The 20295-nt window shown below is 37.2% G+C and overlaps 1 protein-coding gene and 3 gene segments (V, D, J or C); all 4 read left to right on the forward strand.

Moving 5' to 3' along the window:
* The first annotated feature begins 928 nt into the window (after nucleotides 1-928).
* On the forward strand, nucleotides 929-1505 carry LOC125262614. The segment is given in 2 exon segments: nucleotides 929-1057; nucleotides 1147-1505. Coding segments are annotated over 2 exon segments (402 nt in total).
* Nucleotides 1506-3640: 2135 nt separating this feature from the next.
* Nucleotides 3641-8743, forward strand: LOC125263381. 2 transcript variants are annotated; one of them, XM_048182400.1, is made up of 3 exons: nucleotides 3641-4685; nucleotides 4788-4878; nucleotides 8037-8743. In XM_048182400.1, exons 1-2 carry the CDS (start codon nucleotides 3940-3942, stop codon nucleotides 4873-4875), a joined length of 834 nt encoding a protein of 277 aa, XP_048038357.1. In that variant the 5' UTR covers nucleotides 3641-3939; the 3' UTR covers nucleotides 4876-4878; nucleotides 8037-8743. The 2 variants fall into 2 exon arrangements, with proteins under 2 accessions (XP_048038357.1, XP_048038356.1); XM_048182399.1 differs by having other exon boundaries at nucleotides 3641-4878.
* Nucleotides 8744-9083: 340 nt separating this feature from the next.
* LOC125263413 lies at nucleotides 9084-9584 on the forward strand. The segment is given in 2 exon segments: nucleotides 9084-9173; nucleotides 9265-9584. Coding segments are annotated over 2 exon segments (363 nt in total).
* Nucleotides 9585-12348: 2764 nt separating this feature from the next.
* Nucleotides 12349-12855, forward strand: LOC125262806. The segment is given in 2 exon segments: nucleotides 12349-12401; nucleotides 12485-12855. Coding segments are annotated over 2 exon segments (363 nt in total).
* The last annotated feature ends 7440 nt before the right edge of the window (nucleotides 12856-20295 follow it).

Raw genomic sequence — 20295 nt, forward strand, 5'->3', positions numbered from 1 at the left:
ACATTTTTATTTTTTTGTACATTTTTGTACCGTTTTGTACAGTATAATTCCTTCTGATATATTTGGTAACACTTAAGTAATTACTAGTGGGTTACCATGATCTTCACTTTAGAATACTGATCCAAATAAGTAGTAGTTCCTTTAGAAGGATGTAGTAGCTCTTGAGTTATTACTATCAGTACTTTACAAAAACCTCAAAAATTTACAATGACTCCAGTAGTTACTAGAGACTTATCATGTTTTTCACTTTAGAATACTGATCCAAATACGAATGACTAATTCCTTCTGAAGGATTTGGTAATTCCTGAGTCATTGCTAGTGCGTTACCATGACCTTCCATGAACTTTAGAATTAATTATACATTATGCATAATTTCTGTTAATTAAATAGTAGTTTTTAGTAGTTCTCTGTATAAATAAACAGTAGTTACTGATTAGCTAATAGTGAACTACTTTCTTCAACTGAGCACTATTACTTACTAATTCATTAATCAGAGTTTTGTTAGTTAATAGTAGTCACTAGAGTGTTAATAATGCATTATTCATTTGTTCCTGTGTAGTTATTTATTAATGCAGGATCAGTATTCTAAAGTGCTACCCTATATTTTCTCTAATCTGTAAGTTATTAACTTGTTTATTAAACTTTTGTGTACAAGTAAAAACAAACAAACAAAAAATGAAAGTAAAATATGTTTTTTTCCTATATATCAGCATGGCTGAGATTAGGCCTAATATGTACATTAGATGTTTTCTTTGGATAAAATGTGTCAGTAGCAAGATATTTACACTATAAATATGAATAAACTTGTATCTTGCTTCTCTTTGAGACATTATTTTATAAATCAAGAATACAATGTCAGACAACTAAATTTGCATCATTATCATACAAACTACGGATACATTTTACATCAATGCAAATCTCCACCCTTCTCTCATGTAAACAGGAGCACACAGACATAATAAAGGCTCTTAGTGTTTTACAGAGCCACAGTGCAGTGAAAATACAACCAGAATCATGGACTGCATTTCCATACTGCTGGTTTTGGCAACTGCACCCTGTGAGTATATCTTCAGCTCAACACAAAAAAAAAACAAACAAATAAATCAAGTTCAATTTGTATTACTAAAAATGCTTTAATGTTTGTAGGTCTTTTCTGTATTGAGCTGAATCAGCCTCCTGTCATGGTAGTAAAACCAGGAGAAACATTTACCATCGCCTGTAAGATCACTGGATATTCAGCTTCAGGCGGTGACTATACAAACTGGATCAGACATTCAAGTGGAAAACCGATGGAATGGATTGGCTGGTTCTACACTTCCAGTAGCAATGGTGTCAAAGATTCACTGAAAAATAAGATCAGTTTCTCATCTGAATCCTCCAGCAACGCAGTCATTTTAACAGGACAAAACTTCAACACTGAAGACACAGCTGTGTATTATTGTGCTCGCCATACACTGTGCCACAAACTGCCACAGGACCTGCACAAAAACCTCTCTCTTCAATGAAGACATTTTCAATAAAAAGGTTTATTTGTTGACATAATATTAGACCCTTCAGACTTTTAGTATAGCTTATGAAAAAAACCAAAGTTTGTATACCAAAGATGGATAGATAGACTGACAGACAGACAAATATTTTGTACATGTAGGTCAGGTGATGTATTAGCGTGTGTAAATCAGTTATCTTTAAAAGGATAGTTCAACCAAAAATGAAAATTTGATGTTTATCTGCTTACCCCCAGGGCATCCAAGATGTAGGTGACTTTGTTTCTTCAGTAGAATACAAATGATGATGTTTAACTGCAACCGTTGCCGTCTGTCAGTCGTATAATGCATGTCAATGGTAACAAAATCTATGAGAGTAAAAAAAAAACATGCACAGACAAATCCAAATTAAACCCTGCAGTTCGTGATGACACGTTGATTTCCTAAGACACAAAACGATTGGTTTGTGCGAGAAACCAGACAGTATTTATATAATTTTTTTACCTCTAATATGCCACTATGTCCAACTGCCTTGAGCGCATGCACGGCATCCGGTGCGTGAGGTGTGTACGTGCTCTGCTGTAGTTTAAACATGGTGCCTGTTACATCAGTTGTTATACAAATGGAAGAAAACCACTAAAAAAATCATGGTTTTATTACATCAAAACTTCATTTTATTTTGTTACTTTTCATAAGGGCAGCTTTACAAATAAAAAGGACACATACATCAGTTGGATGTGGAAAAACCATAGGCACAGCTGATGGTTTAAGTCATACGTGATCCTCTCCTGAATATGTAAAAATGATCGCTCCAGACCCTCAACAACTTAGTACCTTAATGGTTGTGTTGATATCCAGTCGAAGAGCAATCAACCATAACTCAGAAGTTGGGAATACGTGGAAAGTCACCACTCCCGAATGAGTTCACACAAGAGAGTGTAATCTTTTAGTTTTAAGACGGTTTGAACAATCCGGATAAGCGCAAGTAAGTACCATTTTGATTAGCCGTCGTACCAACGATGTTTGTACAAGAGATCACTTCCAGCGCTTGCATAAACTACGGCAGAGCACATACACACCTCACGCATCGGATGCCGTGCATGCGCTCAAGGCAGTTGGACATAGTGGTGTATTAGAAGTAAAAAATTATATAAATACTGTTCGGTTTCTCGCATAAACTGATTGTTTCATGTCTTAGGACATTAATGTGTCGTCACGAACTGCAGGGTTTAATTTGGATTTGTCTGTGCATGGTTTTTTTTACTCTCATAGATTTGTTACCATTGACATGCATTATACCACTGACAGACTGCAACGGTTGGAGTTAAAAATCATGATTTGTGTTCTACTGAAGAAACAAAGTCACCTACATCTTGGATGCGCTGGGGGTAAGCAGATAAACATCAAATTTTCATTTTTGGGTGAGCTATCCCTATAAGTGTTCTAAATGGCATGTAATAATCTTGTGTACAATAAGCAAACAAGCTAATATGCAATAAGCAAAATTTTAAGAATCATTCAGAGGACAGAAGAGGGCACCCTTCCTCATTATACAAAAAAAAAGGAAAAAAAAAAAAAAGTAATTGGCAGTTTTGCTTGAGCACACTTACTCTGTTAGTCCACACATCATAGATGAGAAGACAGGCTCAGTTCAGTCAGTTCAGGGCAGGTTCACAGCATCTAAGGACAGCTCTAATTTCTCTCTGTACATGAACCAGCTGAAGACTGAAAACACTGCGGTGTATTACTGTGCAACATTTACTTTGTTTTCATTCAGCTTTCAAAAACCTGGGAGGGGAGGGTGAAGAATGGAGATGACAGGCCAGACTGTATTTTAATTTATTGTTTTTATGTATTTTATTTTATCTGTTCATTTGTACAGTGACTTAATGATTTATTTTCAAATTAATAAATTACTCTGATACCATCTTTCTCTCTAACTCTCTCTCTTATCCTTAAAAAGTGTTGAAGTCAGTTTAAAAGCAGCAGTCTTAAGACACATTTAAAATCAGATTGTTTCACATTTAAGGAATAATTCATCAAAACTATAACCAAAAAGCAAAACATTATATCATTAGTTTTAACTTAATAAAACAATAAAATGCAGTCTCTTTCCAAACCTATATATATATATATATATATATACGTCACGTCCTGTTTGTTGCTGCCGCGTTGTTTGAGCTAGAGCTCCGTCGAGCTGATTCCTAATTGTTTGTTTTTGCCTCGTAAAATCTAATTTATAATCTATCACTCTTTCTTTTTCGGTGGGGGAACACATCCCCAACATTATTTTATATATAAAAACATTTGGATTACCTTGATATCGCTAGTTTTATCCGACTTTCCGAACTTTCGCTACTAGCTTTAGCCCGTTAGCATTAGCGGCGTGCCACGCCCACGCTACGCTAGCGTTTGTACTCTTCTCTCTCAGAATATTATTGTTTCATCTACTCTAATGGCGAGTGTATTGGATGTTTCTCTACCTTTGTGTGCAGGTGAGGACACGTTTGAGCTGCATGCAGTGCAGTTGGAACTGGAGGCCGTGGAGCGGCAGATCCGGATCCTTCTCGAGAAGCAGGCCGAGCTACGCGAGCGGCAGACAGCGCTGGAAACTTCTCGCGCAGACGCTCACCAACCCTCGGTAAGTTTGCAGCGTGATATTAACACTCCTGCTTCCTCTACGCCGTGTGTTTCTCTGCACAGGGCCCGAGCACCAAGAACGCGTTCATCCCAGCCCTCGTTCACTCCGGCGCCGTCACACCAGGGACCTTGGGTGCTTCAGCAGCGGAAGACGCGAGCCAGGCCTCGGACCAGGACCTCTCCTCCGCCGCCCCCGGTCTTCGACGTCTCGACACGGAACCGCTTCTCCCCTCTTCGCGAGGCAGAACGCGACGCCGTGGTCATCGGAGACTCCATCATCCGCCACGTCCACGCTACCACAGCCAAAGGTAAGGTGCGCAGTCACTGTTTTCCTGGTGCTCGTGTTCTCGATGTCTCTGCGCAGATTCCCGCGATCCTCAACGGTGCTGAGACCATCGGAGCTGTAGTGCTGCACGCGGGGGTGAACGACACCAGGCTGCGGCAGACGGAGGTGCTGAAGCAGGACTTCAGAAGCCTGATCGAGACGGTACGAGCCACATCGCCCGCGACGAAGATCATCGTGTCCGGACCGCTTCCGACGTACCGACGAGGACATGAAAGGTTCAGTAGATTATTTGCTTTAAATGAATGGTTGATGTCTTGGTGTAATGAACAGAAGCTGCTCTTTGTAAATAATTGGAATCTTTTCTGGGAGCGTCCTAGGCTCTTCCGTGCTGATGGCCTGCACCCCAGCAGCATCGGAGCTGATCTTCTGTCAGAGAACATCTCCAAGATGCTTCGCACCGTATGACTAGTAAGTCAAACCTCAAATCACAGCCTGTGTTCTGCCCACTTCATTGATAGAAATGTGAGTGTAGTACAGTCTATAGAAACTGTGTCTATTCCCCGAATAGTGAGGTTTAACAATAAAAATAAAGGATCTAGAAAAAACCTAATCGTGATCAAACCAGATTTTTGTAAAATTACTGAACAAAAACAATCTCTAAAACTAGGGCTACTAAACATTAGATCGCTGACACCTAAGGCAGTTATCATAAATGAAATTATCACGGATAATAGTCTTGATGTAATTTGCCTTACTGAAACATGGCTTAAAGCAAATGATTATTTTGGTCTTAATGAGTCTTGTCCACCTGGCTACCGTTATAAAAATAAATGCCGCCTGATTGGCCGTGGCGGTGGTGTTGCAACAATCTATAGAGAGATACTTAATGTTACTCAGAGAACAAACTACAGGTTTAATTCATTTGAAATCCTTATGCTAAATGTTACACTCTCAGATATAAGTAAAAAGTCGCTACTATCTCTTGCTTTGGCTACCGTTTATAGACCTCCAGGGCCTTATGCTGATTTCCTAAAAGAGTTTGCAGACTTTCTCTCAGACCTATTGGTCAACGTTGATAAAGCGCTGATTGTTGGAGATTTTAACATTCATGTAGACAATACAAATGATACGTTAGGGGCTGCGTTTACAGATTTACTAAACTCATTTGGGGTCGAACAAAACGTCACTGGACCCACTCACCGTCTTAATCATACTCTAGATTTAATTATATCACATGGAATAAATCCTACTGATATAGAAATTCTACCGCAAAGTGATGACGTCTCTGATCACTACCTTGTAACATGCGTACTGCATACTGATGATATTTGTCAAATTGCGCCACGATATCGACTAGGCAGAACAATTCTCCCGACAACTATAGATAAATTCACAAATAACCTGCCTGATCTGTCTCAGCTGCTCATCGTACCCAAACACGCAAATGATCTTGAGGAAATGACTAGCAGTATGTGCACCATTTTTACTAGTACATTAGATACTGTTGCACCGATGAGATTAAAAAAGGTTAGAGAGAAAAATACTGTTCCATGGTACAACAGTATTACTCGCGCTATGAAAAGAGAAACTCGTAATCTAGAACGCAAATGGAGACAAACTCGTTTAGAGGTCTTCAGAATCGCATGGAAAGACAGTTCGTCCCGCTATAGAAAGACTCTAAAAACAGCCAGGGCCGAGCATCTCCGCAAACTCATAGAAAATAACCAAAATAATCCACGGTTCTTATTTAGTACAGTGGCTAGATTAACAAATAAACAGATATCACCAGAACAAAATGTTTCATTACAGTTTAGTAGTGATGACTTTATGAATTTCTTTAATGAAAAAATCGAAAGTATCAGAAATAAAATTGTAAATGTACAACCTTTGACAGAGTTTAATGATTCAGCTTTAATTATCGCCCCTCAAGAACAGTTGCAGTGCTTTACAACTATAGGACAGGAAGAGCTACATAAACTTATCACTGCGTCTAAACCAACAACATGTTTATTAGATCCAATACCCACTAAACTACTGAAAGAGCTGTTACCTGTAGCAGAAGAACCTCTTCTCAATATTATCAACTCATCTTTATCTCTAGGTCACGTCCCACGACCGTTCAAGCTAGCAGTTATTAAGCCTCTCATTAAGAAACCACAATTAGATCCAAACGTATTAACAAATTACAGACCCATTTCAAATCTTCCATTTATGTCTAAAATACTAGAAAAAGTGGTGTCGGTCCAATTGTGCTCCTTCTTGCAAAAAAACTCTATCTATGAAAAATTCCAGTCAGGATTCAGATCCTATCATAGCACAGAAACTGCGCTCGTTAAAATTACAAACGACTTGCTTCTAGCTTCTGACCAAGGCTGTGTCTCAATACTAGTGTTACTTGATCTCAGTGCTGCGTTCGACACTATAGATCATATAATACTCTTAGATCGACTACAAAATTACACTGGTATTCAGGGACAGGCATTACGGTGGTTTAAGTCGTACCTATCAGACCGTCACAATTTTGTTTATATAAACGGGGAAAAATCTAAGATCACGATAGTAAACTATGGAGTGCCGCAAGGATCGGTGTTAGGCCCTCTGCTATTTTCAATCTACATGCTGCCACTCGGCAATATTATAAGAAAACATGGAATTAGTTTTCACTGCTATGCCGATGATACTCAGTTATATATCTCATCACGACCAGATGAAATCTCTAAATTATCCAAACTGACAGAGTGTGTTAAAGAAGTAAAACATTGGATGACTAGTAATTTTCTTCTATTAAATTCAGATAAGACTGAAGTATTACTTATTGGGCCAAAAACCTGTACACAGAATCTCTCAGACTACAATCTGCATTTAGAAGGATGTACTGTTACTCCATCCTCGACAGTTAAAGACCTGGGTGTTATATTAGACAGCAACTTGTCCTTTGAAAATCATATTTCATATGTTACAAAAACAGCCTTCTTCCACCTCAGAAACATTGCTAAGATTCGGAATATGTTATCTATTTCTGATGCAGAAAAGTTAGTTCATGCTTTCATGACATCTCGACTAGATTACTGTAATGCATTATTAGCTGGTTGTCCTGCTTCATCAATAAACAAGCTACAATTAGTACAAAATGCAGCTGCTAGAGTTCTTACCAGGTCAAGAAAATATGATCATATAACACCAATGTTATCATCTCTACACTGGTTACCTATTAAGTTCCGTATCGATTATAAAGTATTGCTAATGACCTGTAAGGCTCTAAATGGTTTAGCTCCTGTGTATTTAACTGATCTTCTATCGCCCTACAATCCTTCACGCTCTCTAAGGTCACAAAACTCTGGATTTCTGGTTGTACCTAGGATAGCTAAGTCCACTAAAGGAGGGAGAGCGTTTTCACATTTGGCTCCGAAACTCTGGAATAGCCTTCCTGATAATGTTAGGAGCTCAGACTCGCTCACCCAGTTTAAATCTAGATTAAAGACACATCTCTTTAGCCAAGCATTCACATAATGCATCTCATACCAGATCAACTGCACATGACTATCTTTGCTTAAAGTTATGAACAGCAGCTACGCTAATTATTCTCCTTTTGCTTTTCTGTTTTACCTCGGGACACCCGCCCTGAGGTAACTAGAGAGGACTTCAGTTTCAGTTTGGATCCAGCCTCTTAAGAAGACCTCAGACGACCATCACCTGTGAAGAGACGGCGCCAGCTCCTGCGAGGACTTCAGAAGACGCAATCATCTGGATCAACATTCACATTGCATAATCTCTATATCCTAATTTATTGTTAATGTAATTCATTTTCCAGGAGCTCTTTGCTTCTACCTTCAGTTAAACTGCTAACAGTGATTGTAATTAATTACCTAAAGTATATTATTTGCTAACTACATTCTTTAAATTGTAATGTTGACATCCATTTTCTGTAAAGCTGCTTTGAAATGATATGTATCGTGAAAAGCGCTATACAAATAAATTTGAATTGAATTGAATTGAATATATATATATATATACATTAATGATAAATTTAAAGCTATTTCTTTTGCCATTTTGGAGATGTAGTATATTTATTTTCTTTGTATGGAAAAAGCAGTCACCTTTTCTGTTCAACAGAAGACAGTAAGTCATATCGGACGACATGAGAGTAAGTAAATGATGACAAAATGTTCATTTTTTGGTGAACTATCCCTATAATATTCAATACTCAATGCAAATTCTTCAGTATTTATACACCCAGCCCTTTCTTGGCTGTGTATATTTCTTGTGCTCCAACAAAGTAGAGAAGAAGAACCACTCATAAAATTAACATTTCAATAAAGCTTGTTATTCTGTTGCTTGCTGATGTTTTTAATATTAAAAAAAGCTAGGTCTCTAGAGTCTCTCTTAACAAAATAATACTGCAGAGGCTAAAGACACAGCTGTAGTAATAGGACTCTGTCATTACTAAAACACAGTCCTGTACCCACTCTCACCAGAACACATCACTGTTGATCTGTTTGAAGAAACTCAGAAGTTACACGTATGTGCCAACTGTAAAAAAGTTATATCAGGAGGTGATACTATTGTCCATGAAATGAACCTCGATGGCCTCAAGCTCCACAGACTCCACAGTTTTTGCTAATTCAGGGTTTCAATGCAAATGATCTGATGTTCGTTCCATATTTGAACAACTACACTGTTGAGTGGAGGACTCATCACCAGTTCAGCCTTGACATAAATCATGTTCACTTCATATCTCTTGCTGTTGCTGGCCGCAGTGTCTGGTAAATATATTTACAGGACAAAATAAACACTTTTCTTAGTGTAAATAAATACATGATCCTGATTATTTGTACATTTCATGTTTATCCACAGGTATTGACTCTCAGGTTGTGCTCACACAGTCTGAACAGTCAGTAGTTGTGACTCCAGGTGGTTCCCACAAACTGACCTGTGCCTGCAGTGGATTCACTCTTAGTAGCGCTTACATGCATTGGATCCGTCAGGCACCTGGAAAAGGACTTGAATGGATTATTTATTATTATTCAGATTCTGATAAGAGCTCAGCTCAGTCAGTGCAGGGCAGGTTCACAGCATCTAAGGACAGCTCTAATTTCTATCTGCACATGAATCAGCTGAAGACTGAAGACACTGCGGTGTATTACTGTGCAAGAGAGACACTGTGGAAACACTAATACAGAACAGCTGTTCAAAAACTCAGGTGGACATGGTTGAGTTACACAAGCTGAAAAAGGGGAAGAGCCTCTGAAGTGACATAATGGACAGTCTACAGTGTTTTGAATGTACATTAGATACAAAAACCTGTAAATATGAAAATGATTCCTTATTTCGAATCATATTTGCTCAACTCAGTAAATCTAAAGTAAAGTCAGTTTCCCACAGTATGTCTCAGTATGTAGCAGATCTGTTCAGTCTAAAGCATACATTTTCTTTATATTAATAATGGACTGGATTCTTTTTTTCTAATAATCCTTCTGCCACAAAATCTTCACTACCTCTGCTAATAACATGGATATTGTCAAGATGGAAGCTTATTTTAACAAACAACAAAACAAAACAAAAACAAACAAACAAACAAACAAACAAGTAATTATTAAAATAAGTTCAAATATTAAACTTAACATGCACCATGATGCAAGCAAGTGCACCATGTAACTGCAGCAATCCTTTAAATACATCCTGATAAGATGCAGATCCAGAAGGCACTCCTTGTGCCCACAACTTATACTAATCCAGAAAGGAGAGGAAACAACAACGATATACTAAAAACAAATATTCACTCTAAACTGGAAATTAGTTTAGAAATTAGACATCTAAAAAAATGAACCATCAACGAGGTGCTGGTGAATTTCCAAAAAAACAACTGATCTTTCACAGTAGATTGTTACCACCAACCACAAGCTAGACTCGGTGATCTGGATGCATCTCAGAAACACTAAATCAATAGCAAATAACACACCATGAATAAATTACAGAACAAAGGCATACACTGATAAAGTAATATATCTTTTATCACTCTTTCTTATCCTTAAACAAGTTTTGAAGTCAGGCTAAAAACAGCAGTCTCTAAATTTCAGCAGTTGTCTGGAATTCGTCTGATGGAGCTCTCAAGAGATGAACACTAATAACCCCCATAAGACACATTAAAATCAGGGTAACGTTTCCCAAAAGCATCGTAAGCCTAAGTTGATCGTAGCGCCATTGGTTTCAATGGAGCTACGATCAACTTAAGCTTACGATGCTTTTGGGAAACGCTGCCCAGATCATTTCACATTAAAGGAATAATTCACCCAAAAATATAACCAAAAAGCAAAACATTGTGTCATTAGTTTTCATTAGAACAATAAAATGCAGTCTCTTTTCCAAACCTATATGATTTTTTTTTTTTTTTGTAATTACTACATTAATGATAAATTTAATGCTATTTATTTTGTCATTTTGGAGACATAGTCTTTTTATTTTCTTTGAATGGAAAAAGCAGCCACCTTTTCTGTTCCACAGAAGACAGTAAGTCATACAGGGCGACATGAGAGTGAGTAAATGATGACAAAATTGTTCAATTCCTTTAATATTCATGCTATACACATGCGTTATGTACACATGTACCAATACTCAGTGCAAATTCTCCAGTATTTATATACCCAGCTCATCCTTGGCTCTGTATATTTCTTGTATTCCCACGAAGTAGAGAAGAAGAACCACTCATAAAATCATGTTTTATCCTGTCTGTACTCATAATGATGTCTGTCATGCCTTGTGAGTACAATTCTTCAAGGTTTTTTGAGCAGTATTAAACTTTTCACCATTGATACAATCATAACCAAAAGTACCTTTTCAAAATTAACATATTTTTGTGCTTAATTTGCAGATGTGTGCAGCACTGTTGAACACAGCCAACCAAGCTCACTTTCAGTAAAACCTGGAGAATCTTTGACCATTTCCTGTAAAGTATCAGGTTATGATCTCAGTGATGGCTCCAAGGCACCTTCCTGGATTAGACAAGCTCAGGGGAAGATCCTTGAGTTCATTGGCATGATCCATGCTGGTGGTAGAACAGACTACAAGGATTCACTGAAAAATAAGTTCACCATCTCCAGAGACACATCTACAAGCACAGTATTTCTACCAGAAAGACTCAGGAAGCAAAGAAACATTTGAATAGATTTATTCAACAGTATGAATGTAAATACAATGATAAATGATAAAGTTCTTTGGCGTAGGCCCTGTCCATAGTACAATCCGGAGGGTAGCAGACTTTTGCAATCCTGCCTTAAGTTGAAGGCAGGGGCGGAGCCTACCCCCGTTGTTGGACAGGGACCAACCTGGTGGTGGTGGGGAGGATGGGGTGAACGCCAGCGATGGTATCTGCGAACACAATAGTGGATGGGAACAGAACTTATATACTCAGGTGACGTGTAATGACTGGTTAGATAATGAGCAATGACGTGCATTAAGTCTTCCGGGTAGAACTTCCGCTAAAGTCCCATATCTTAAAGGACAAAATCTGCAATTTGAGGACACGGCTGTGTATTATTGTGTTCGGTATACAGGCACTGTGATGAATTCCAGTTTAAAGCTTGTGCAAAAAAACATGTGCACAAACACTGAACATGCATGATTAAATAATTATTAAGTAAAATCATTTATTTATAATTATAAATTCATATATTATAAATAATACACATCAGATACACATAAAAAAACAACTAAATAAATAAATATTAGAGTTCAATATACAAAGATTTGAGTTCATTATTTTCTATGCCTTATGTGGATCTATGTGGATCCATACATACATCTGATTCAGTAATATGATGCCCATATTTAAATACAATACTACCCTAACTGAATATTTAAGTGGATTATGCAAATTCATCTTCCTCTTGAACCTTCATAATCAGTTCTCTATCAGTGTGCAGCTCAATAATTCAGGTACAACAATATGGAGCGTAAAGTTTTGGGATTTACAGTACTGTTACTGGCTTCTCATTGTATGATTCCGGTTTTTACTGCTCAGAATATAATAGTTTGTTTTATCTGAATTTACACATATTTATAATGTTTTATTTTGCAGATTGTTGGTGTCAGACACTGACCGAGTCTGAAGCTGTAGTCATCAAACCTGGAGAATCCCATAAACTGACATGTACTGCCTCTGGTTTGGACTTTGATAATAAATGGATGGCTTGGATCAGACAGAAGTCTGGAAAAGAGCTGGAATGGCTGGCATGGATCAAATATGATAGCAAGGAAATGTATTACTCCCAGTCTGTCCAAGGACGGTTCACCATCTCCAGAGACAACAGTAGGAAGCAGGTGTATCTGCAGATGAACAGCCTGAAGAATGAAGACACTGCTGTATATTATTGTGCCCGAGAGACACAGTGACTGAAATGACTGCAGCGCTGTGCACAAAAACTGCCATTTCAATAAAGCTTATGAACATTTCAATAGGGTTTGTTATTCTGTTGCTTGGTGATGTTTTTAACATTAAAAAAGCTAATAAGGTCTCTAGAGTCTCTCTTAACAAAATAACACTACAGAGGCTAAAGACACAGCTGTAGTAATAGGACTCTGTCATTACTAAAACACAGTCCTGTACCCACTCTCACCAGAACACATCACTGTTTGATCTGTTTGAAGAAACTCAGAAGTTACACGCATGTGCCAACTGTAAAAAAAAAAATAAAAACTGTCACATCAAGAGGTGGTACTTTTGTCCCTGAAATTGAACCTCAATGGCCTCAAGCTCCACAGACTCCACAGTTTTTGCTAATTCAGGGTTTCAATGCAAATGATCTGATGTCCGTTCCATATTTAAACAACTACACTGTTGAGTGGAAGGACTCATCACCAGTTCAGCCTTGACATAAATCATGTTCACTTCATATCTCTTGCTGTTGCTGGCCGCAGTGTCTGGTAAATATATTTATAGGACAAAATAAACTCTTTTCTTAGTGTAAATAAATACATTATACTGATTATTTGTACATTTTATGTTTATCCACAGGTATTGACTCTCAGGTTGTGCTCACACAGTCTGAATTAGTCAGTAGTTGTGACTCCAGGTGGTTCCCGCAAACAGTTACTGCCTTGTTCAAAAACAACATTGTCACTCACCACACAAATAGTTTAAGCTCCAGATTACATTCCATCATCAAAAAATTATGGTATGTTTTAACCTTTGAAATTTGTTAGTAAAAGTTAAAACAGAGATATATTTATTTTTAAATGCGCAAATATTTAATTCATATTTTTGTCCTCTCTACTTGCAACCCAAAGGGGGGGAGGGACTTTTACAGAACATTCAGGACCTTCTCTGAACATTTAGGGAAACATATTTTATTTGGAAATGTGATATTCTCAGAACGTCCCTGCTGCCTTTGTTAAAAAAATAAATAAATAAATAAAAATTAGAGCTAAATTGACACAAAAAACAGTGGCTGTTCAAACAAAAAAATATTTTTTCTTAAATTCCTATGAAAACTTTTCTTTAAAATGCAAATCTCTTGCAGTACGTCATTAGCTGACAACAGCACATCCTGGGCTCATCATTGACTGAAGCACAGGTTCTAACCTTCAGCACAATGGTAACCTCACAAAACTCACAAGAGAAACAGAACATTAAACGCTAACAGGGCCCATATTTATGGAAACGTTATGGAGGTAAAGCGCTTGCTTTAGTTGGGCTCCTGACCCTTGACATTTTAACTTTAGTTTTTCTCTAAAAGACACTGCTCAAAACATTGTCTTTATAATGAATTTTAAAATCTCAACATTTGATTGTCATAAAAAATAGACAAAACTAACAGCTAACAAACTCAGAGTTTAAACTCTGGAGAGAATCAATGAATCAGCATCAAATAACCAAATTCATCTGATCAGAATTTCTCTTGCAATTTTTTGTTGTAACAAACATGCTTTGAAAACACAATTAAAGCAGCCAGAGAAAATCTAATGTTAAAATATCAAGAGCCCATTTTTTTTTTTTTTTTTTCACACTTGAGTATATAGTTTATTCACAAATACCACTACCAGCACAATCTGTAATACAGCGGGGGTACAGAAATACAACATTGGTACAGTGAAATGGGTCCCCAAAGAAGCAAAAAAAGCTTATAGGTGGGGGCCCATAGTTTATGAAAAAAAATAAATTTAAAAAAATTAAATAAATATATATATATATATAAGTGGAACAGACAAGGTACACAGTTTCCACCTATAACCAGACGATGGTAAATGAACTGAAAACACGCAAAAGCACACCAATACTGACATAAAATACATACACATACAAATCATACACATACTGTACATCCCAGGAGACCATGAAAAGAACAATTATATGTTAAATATAGGTTGATAGATAATATTTTTTTAATTGTCTTTTAAAGTTGGAGATAGAGGGCAACACCTCGAGACCATCATCAATCCCGTTCCAAATCTGTGGCCCCCTACAGACAACACTCATACTGGTGCGAACATGTCGGCGATATTTTCCAGATATGAGTGATTTGGTTCTCGTTTGATATGTGTGCTGGGGGCTGGAGATAGGAACGAGGTTACACAATCTAGAGTTCAAATTGATTAACTATTTGAAACATAAAGCAGGCATTATGATATTTATTCAGCTCAGTGAGTCTTAGTAATTCGAAACGATAAAATAGAGGGTGAGTAGGAGAATTTATATCTGACCAGGTCAGAGCCCGTATGGTTTTCCTTTGTAATGATGCAAGGTTTTTAAGATGACTTGTAAAGGTGTTGCACCATAGCACATTACAGTAATTCAAATGTGGTTCAAAGAGAGTTTTATACAACAAAAGTAGGGCAGACAATGGAAGAACGTATCTGATCTTATAAAACAAGCCATCATACTTTGACAGTTTGTTTACAAGATGATCAATATGACATTTAAAGGTAAGAGATTCATCAATGAGGACCCCCAGGAATTTAGTGGAATACACTCTTTTTATCAATTGGTCATTAATTTTAATCAAACAGTGATCAGTGTTTTTAAGTAATTTTTTCTTGGTCAAATTGAATATAATAAAATTTGTTTTGCTTACATTTAATGACATTTTGTTACATTTAAACCAAGAGTCAACTTTGATTAACTCTGAATTGACTATATCTTGTAAAATAATTAGATTACTATGTGATTAAAAACAAATTTGTATCGTCTGCAAAGATGATTTTATAGAATAATGTCGATGAATTTACAAAATCGTTTATATATAAAATAAATAAGAGTGGCCCTAAAATAGAGCCCTGGGGGACCCCCAAGATTATGGGCTTACAAGTAGAGTTATGATCACTGACATGGACATACTGTTCACTCTCATATAGATAACTTCTGAACCATTCAAGTGCTAGACCTCTGATACCATAGTGTTGTAATTTGTGCAATAAAATATCAAAATCAATGGTATCAAAGGCTTTTGATAGGTCCAAAAAAATACCAATACCACATTTCTCCTCTTCAATACAGTCATTAATTTGTTCAATTAGGTCTAATATTGCCATACAGGTTGTGCTCTTTTTTTCTAAAACCGTATTGAGAGGGAACAAGAATATCCAATTTATCAAGATAGCCACTAAGTCTATTGTATACTACCTTCTCCATTACTTTAGAAAAAGTGGGTAGAATTGATTTGGGCCGATAATTATTCAAATCATTTCTATCGCCCGATTTAAAAATTGGAATTATCTTAGCAATTTTTGCCATTTTAGGTACAATACCAGTAAATAAAGAAAGGTTAATACAATGAGCCAGTGGCTCCACAATGACGTTCGCAATGACCTTCATGATCTTACAAGATATTCCATCTACACCAGCGGTGTATGAGCTCCTCAAGTTTAAAATAATCTTGAGGAGTTCGGTACGGTCTGTTGGTGTCATGAAGAATGAATGAATATAACTACCAGTAAGAAAATGCTTAAAAGTGACATCCTTGGGTTGACTTATATTTTTTGACAGATTTACACCGATTGAGGCGAAATGATTATTAAAACTCTGTGCAAGATCAGCTTTGACATCACCAAGAACAGGTAGAGCAGTCGGTTTATGTCTCCTATTGAGAACTTCATTTAACACATTCCATGACCTCCTACAGTCCCCCTGTGAAGCTTTTAGTAATTCTGTATAATGATTTCTTTTGCTCTTTCTTATAATCTGCGTTAATTTATTTTTATAAGAAATATGTTTCTCTTTATTTAAACTAGAAGGATTTTTCATGTATAATTTGTAAAGCCTACTTTTATATTTAATAGATTTCAAAATTCCCTTTGTGATCCAAGGGTTCTGGAGAGAGTAGTGCTGCATTTGACAGTCTTCTCAGGAATTGTGTCCTTAATGGACTCTTGAATGATCTTTATCAGATTGTCATATGCGGCATCAGGAGTCGCACTGTCATAGATAGAAGTCCAGCTTGATGTTTTGAATATTAGTAATGATATTGTCAATAATAGACTTGGATGTAGGTGTTACTCTAGTAAATCTATCGATGGTGGGGAAAAAAGCGGAGGAATGCAATATGTTCATGAAGTCACGTTTTGCCCCATCTTCCCTAGAAATATCAATATTGTAGTCACCAAGAAGCATACAGTCTTTTTTTTTTGATTATTCAATTTATGCCCATCTAAAGCAAACGCTCACCTCCATAACGGTGACTTCAAAATGTATTATTTTCTATTAAACATCAACATATAACCTGTCACCTGTTAACGTTCCCAGTACGTTCAGAGACGGTCACGATGTAGAGTTCTTTTAAAGTTTGGGGAACGTTATTTGGTGGACCCTCAGGGAACATTCAGGACATTCTGGGAATGTTTAGGGGACTATTACTAAAGGACGTTCTCTTAACTTCCCACGTCCTCTTTGTAACGTTCTTGTGCAACCAAAAAATAAACAAAAGAGAACGTCCCCCTAAACTCATATCGGAACCTTGAACTGCAGCACTTTCATTACCAAAAGATGACATTTTAGGAACGTCCCGAATGTTCTGTAAAGGTTCAGAATTTTCGTCACCTTTAGAGAACTTTTAGGGAACGTTATGCAAGGTCACGAGAACGTCACCTTCTACGTGGGAAGATATTCAAGAGGAAAAAAGGAAATCTGCACTCTAAAAATCTTTAATTGAGATACACAGGAGATAAGATGACAAATGTCTCGGCTCTTTGCCTTCATCAGTGTCGAGCTGAAAAGTTTGTCATCTTATTTCCTGTGTATCTTAAATAAAGTTTTTTAGAGTGCAGATTTCTTTTTTTTTTAAATTCAGATTTCAGATTTTTTAAATAGTTTTACATCTTTACATTTAGACTTTAAAGTCTTTTTTTCCTCGCTCTTCCACAGATATTCATTGTCAGACCTTCACTCAGTCTCAAGCTGTGGTAAAAAGACCTGGTGAATATTTTTGGCTGGTCTGTACTGCCTCTGGATTTACTTTCAGCAGCTCCTGGGCAGGTGTGGTGAGACAGGGTCACGGTAAAGGACTGGAATGGATTGCATACATCAGCACATCCAGTTCTCCTATAAGCTATTCCCAGTCAGTCCAGGGAAGGTTCAGAGTGTCCAGAGATGACTCCAGCAGTCAACTGTACCTGCAGATGAACAGCCTCAAGACTGAAGACACTTTTTCTTTTTTTTTTTTTCTTTTTTTTTTAATGCGTTTTGGCTGTTCATTTACTTGACAACAGCGTTTTAATGGCCTGAAAAAGCAAACTTTTGAAAACGTGTTTGAAAGTGCACATTTTTAAAAAACGATACAGTTACCATCTCTGTGTAAAGTACAAAAACGCAAATTTGTGAAAACGGTGACATCAATGTGGATCAATATAACTTGTTCAGTCTACAGACTCATGGTTTTTCTTTACAAAGTGATATCGCCAACTACTGGCCTGGCATACAGCTTTTTAGTCATTTTTGTGGATCCATGGGATCCAAAGGAAAAATTTTCTGTTTTTAGTACATAGTTGTTGTGTAAATGTACCAGTCTCCTAGGTTGTTTATTGGTTCATCAGACCTGTTTCTGTTCTCCCTGATTATTCCACATGGATATAAGCCCTGAGTTTTCCTCAGTTCATTGTCTGCTATTGTAAATGTTTTTGATTAACATGATTGTGGATTATTGTAGCTCCTGTGTTTTCCTATGTGTTTCTGTTGGATTTATTAAATGACTTTTCCGATTCTCCTGCATCGTGCACTCATTACAATCACCGATCCATTACAGTGTATTTGTAAACAGTATATGTAATTATTTATAGCTTTGATCAATGCAACAGGTACCACGGGATATGTTTGCCCTTTATATAATTAGATTGATCATCAAATCGGTGTACAAATGAAATAGAAGATATTTAATTACTTTAAAGGCTCATTTATAATAAGCAAAATAGACTGTTGTCATTGGCAATGTTGTAGTTTTTATTTAGGGTCATTTTCATTTTCATTTGTCATTTTAATTTAATTTATTCACTAGAAAGCTTTGATGCAAATCTCCTTCCTTATGTAAACAGGAGCATACAGACACAATAAAGAGGTGGAGAGAGTCACAAGTCAAATCTGAGAGACTACAGACAGACAGAATCATGTACTTTAAATTATTGGTGATGATTTTATCTACTGTGCTCAGTGAGTATCAGCATCAACACTACATAACACTGTTTATTAATGTGTTTTGTAGCTGCTAGTAATTTAAAATACAATCAGTCTAAGTTAATTTTAAGAGGTTTGGTGACAATGTGCGTAACTCATTTCAGTCAATGACAGTGTTTTTAAATGGATGTTCCCAGGTGGTAATTGCATTGAGTTGAATCAGCCTGCTCTAATGGTGGTAAAACCTGGGGAATCATTTTCCATCGGCTGCAAGATTACAGGATATTCAGCATCAGGAGGTGGCTGTACCAACTGGATACGACAGGTAACTGGAAAAGCGCTGGAATGGATTGGCTGGTTCTGTAGTTCTGGTGATACAGGCACCAGCGACACAATGAAGAATAAGATCAGCTTCACAGCTGAAACTTCCAGCAACACAGTTTTCTTACAAGGTCAAAACTTTCAGACTGAGGATACAGCTGTATATTATTGTGCACGAAAGCACAGTGCCACAAATTGTCTGAGGACCTGTGCAATAATTCTTGTTTTCTCTCCATGCAGATTGTTCATAAATACACAAACTTAATGCAAGAAAAGTTTCTTGAATATTTTATGAATTAAACACCTCATAAACATATTTTATCACTAGAAAAATTTGAAATCTCCTTATATATGTCAGAGACACAGACGGAGGCAGGCAGCTAAGTCTTAAACAGGTATTTTTATTAAGACTGAGGCACGGACACTGGCAGAAGGAGAATGCAGGTGAGTGAATGGATAAGCACTTTGGAACAGTCACTTAGCTGGAGTGTAACAGATGATGTCTTGTAGGTGAAGGATCCACAGAGAACGGAGAGCAGACGATGGAAGATGATAAGGGAATCTCAGGTGAGTAACAGGTAAGGAGTCCAGGGGTGCTTCTCAATATCCCTCTTCATTTCCTCGCTCCTCTGTCCTCTATCCTATGATCCGGAAACCAATCAAGTTCAGCCATCTTGAAGGATATCTCAATTCTCTAATTCCACTGCGAGGAGGTGAGGATCGAGGAGTGAGGAAGCTTCCTGAGGAGTCATGAGCAAGGATACACAGGTGCATCCTTTGCGGAAGTCTTTCCGCAAAGGACGTGACGCACGCATAAATTCTCCTCCCACTTCATATCTGTCACAATAATTTAAATATATGCTTTAATTCTGCAGTTTAAATACACTTTACAAAAGCAGCTATGTGTTTCTGCAGCAATCGCACTCGGGTGCGCACCAAAAGCGGACCAAACAAGCGTACCGAGACCTGCT

The sequence above is a fragment of the Megalobrama amblycephala genome, linkage group LG2 (genome assembly GCF_018812025.1).
Source record: "Megalobrama amblycephala isolate DHTTF-2021 linkage group LG2, ASM1881202v1, whole genome shotgun sequence".
Classification (NCBI taxonomy): Eukaryota; Metazoa; Chordata; class Actinopteri; order Cypriniformes; family Xenocyprididae; genus Megalobrama; species Megalobrama amblycephala.

Excerpts from the sequence above, each read along its gene's own strand:
- LOC125263381 (XM_048182399.1), top strand. The coding sequence starts at position 3,940 with ATGGCGAGTGTATTGGATGTTTCTCTACCTTTGTGTGCAGGTGAGGAC.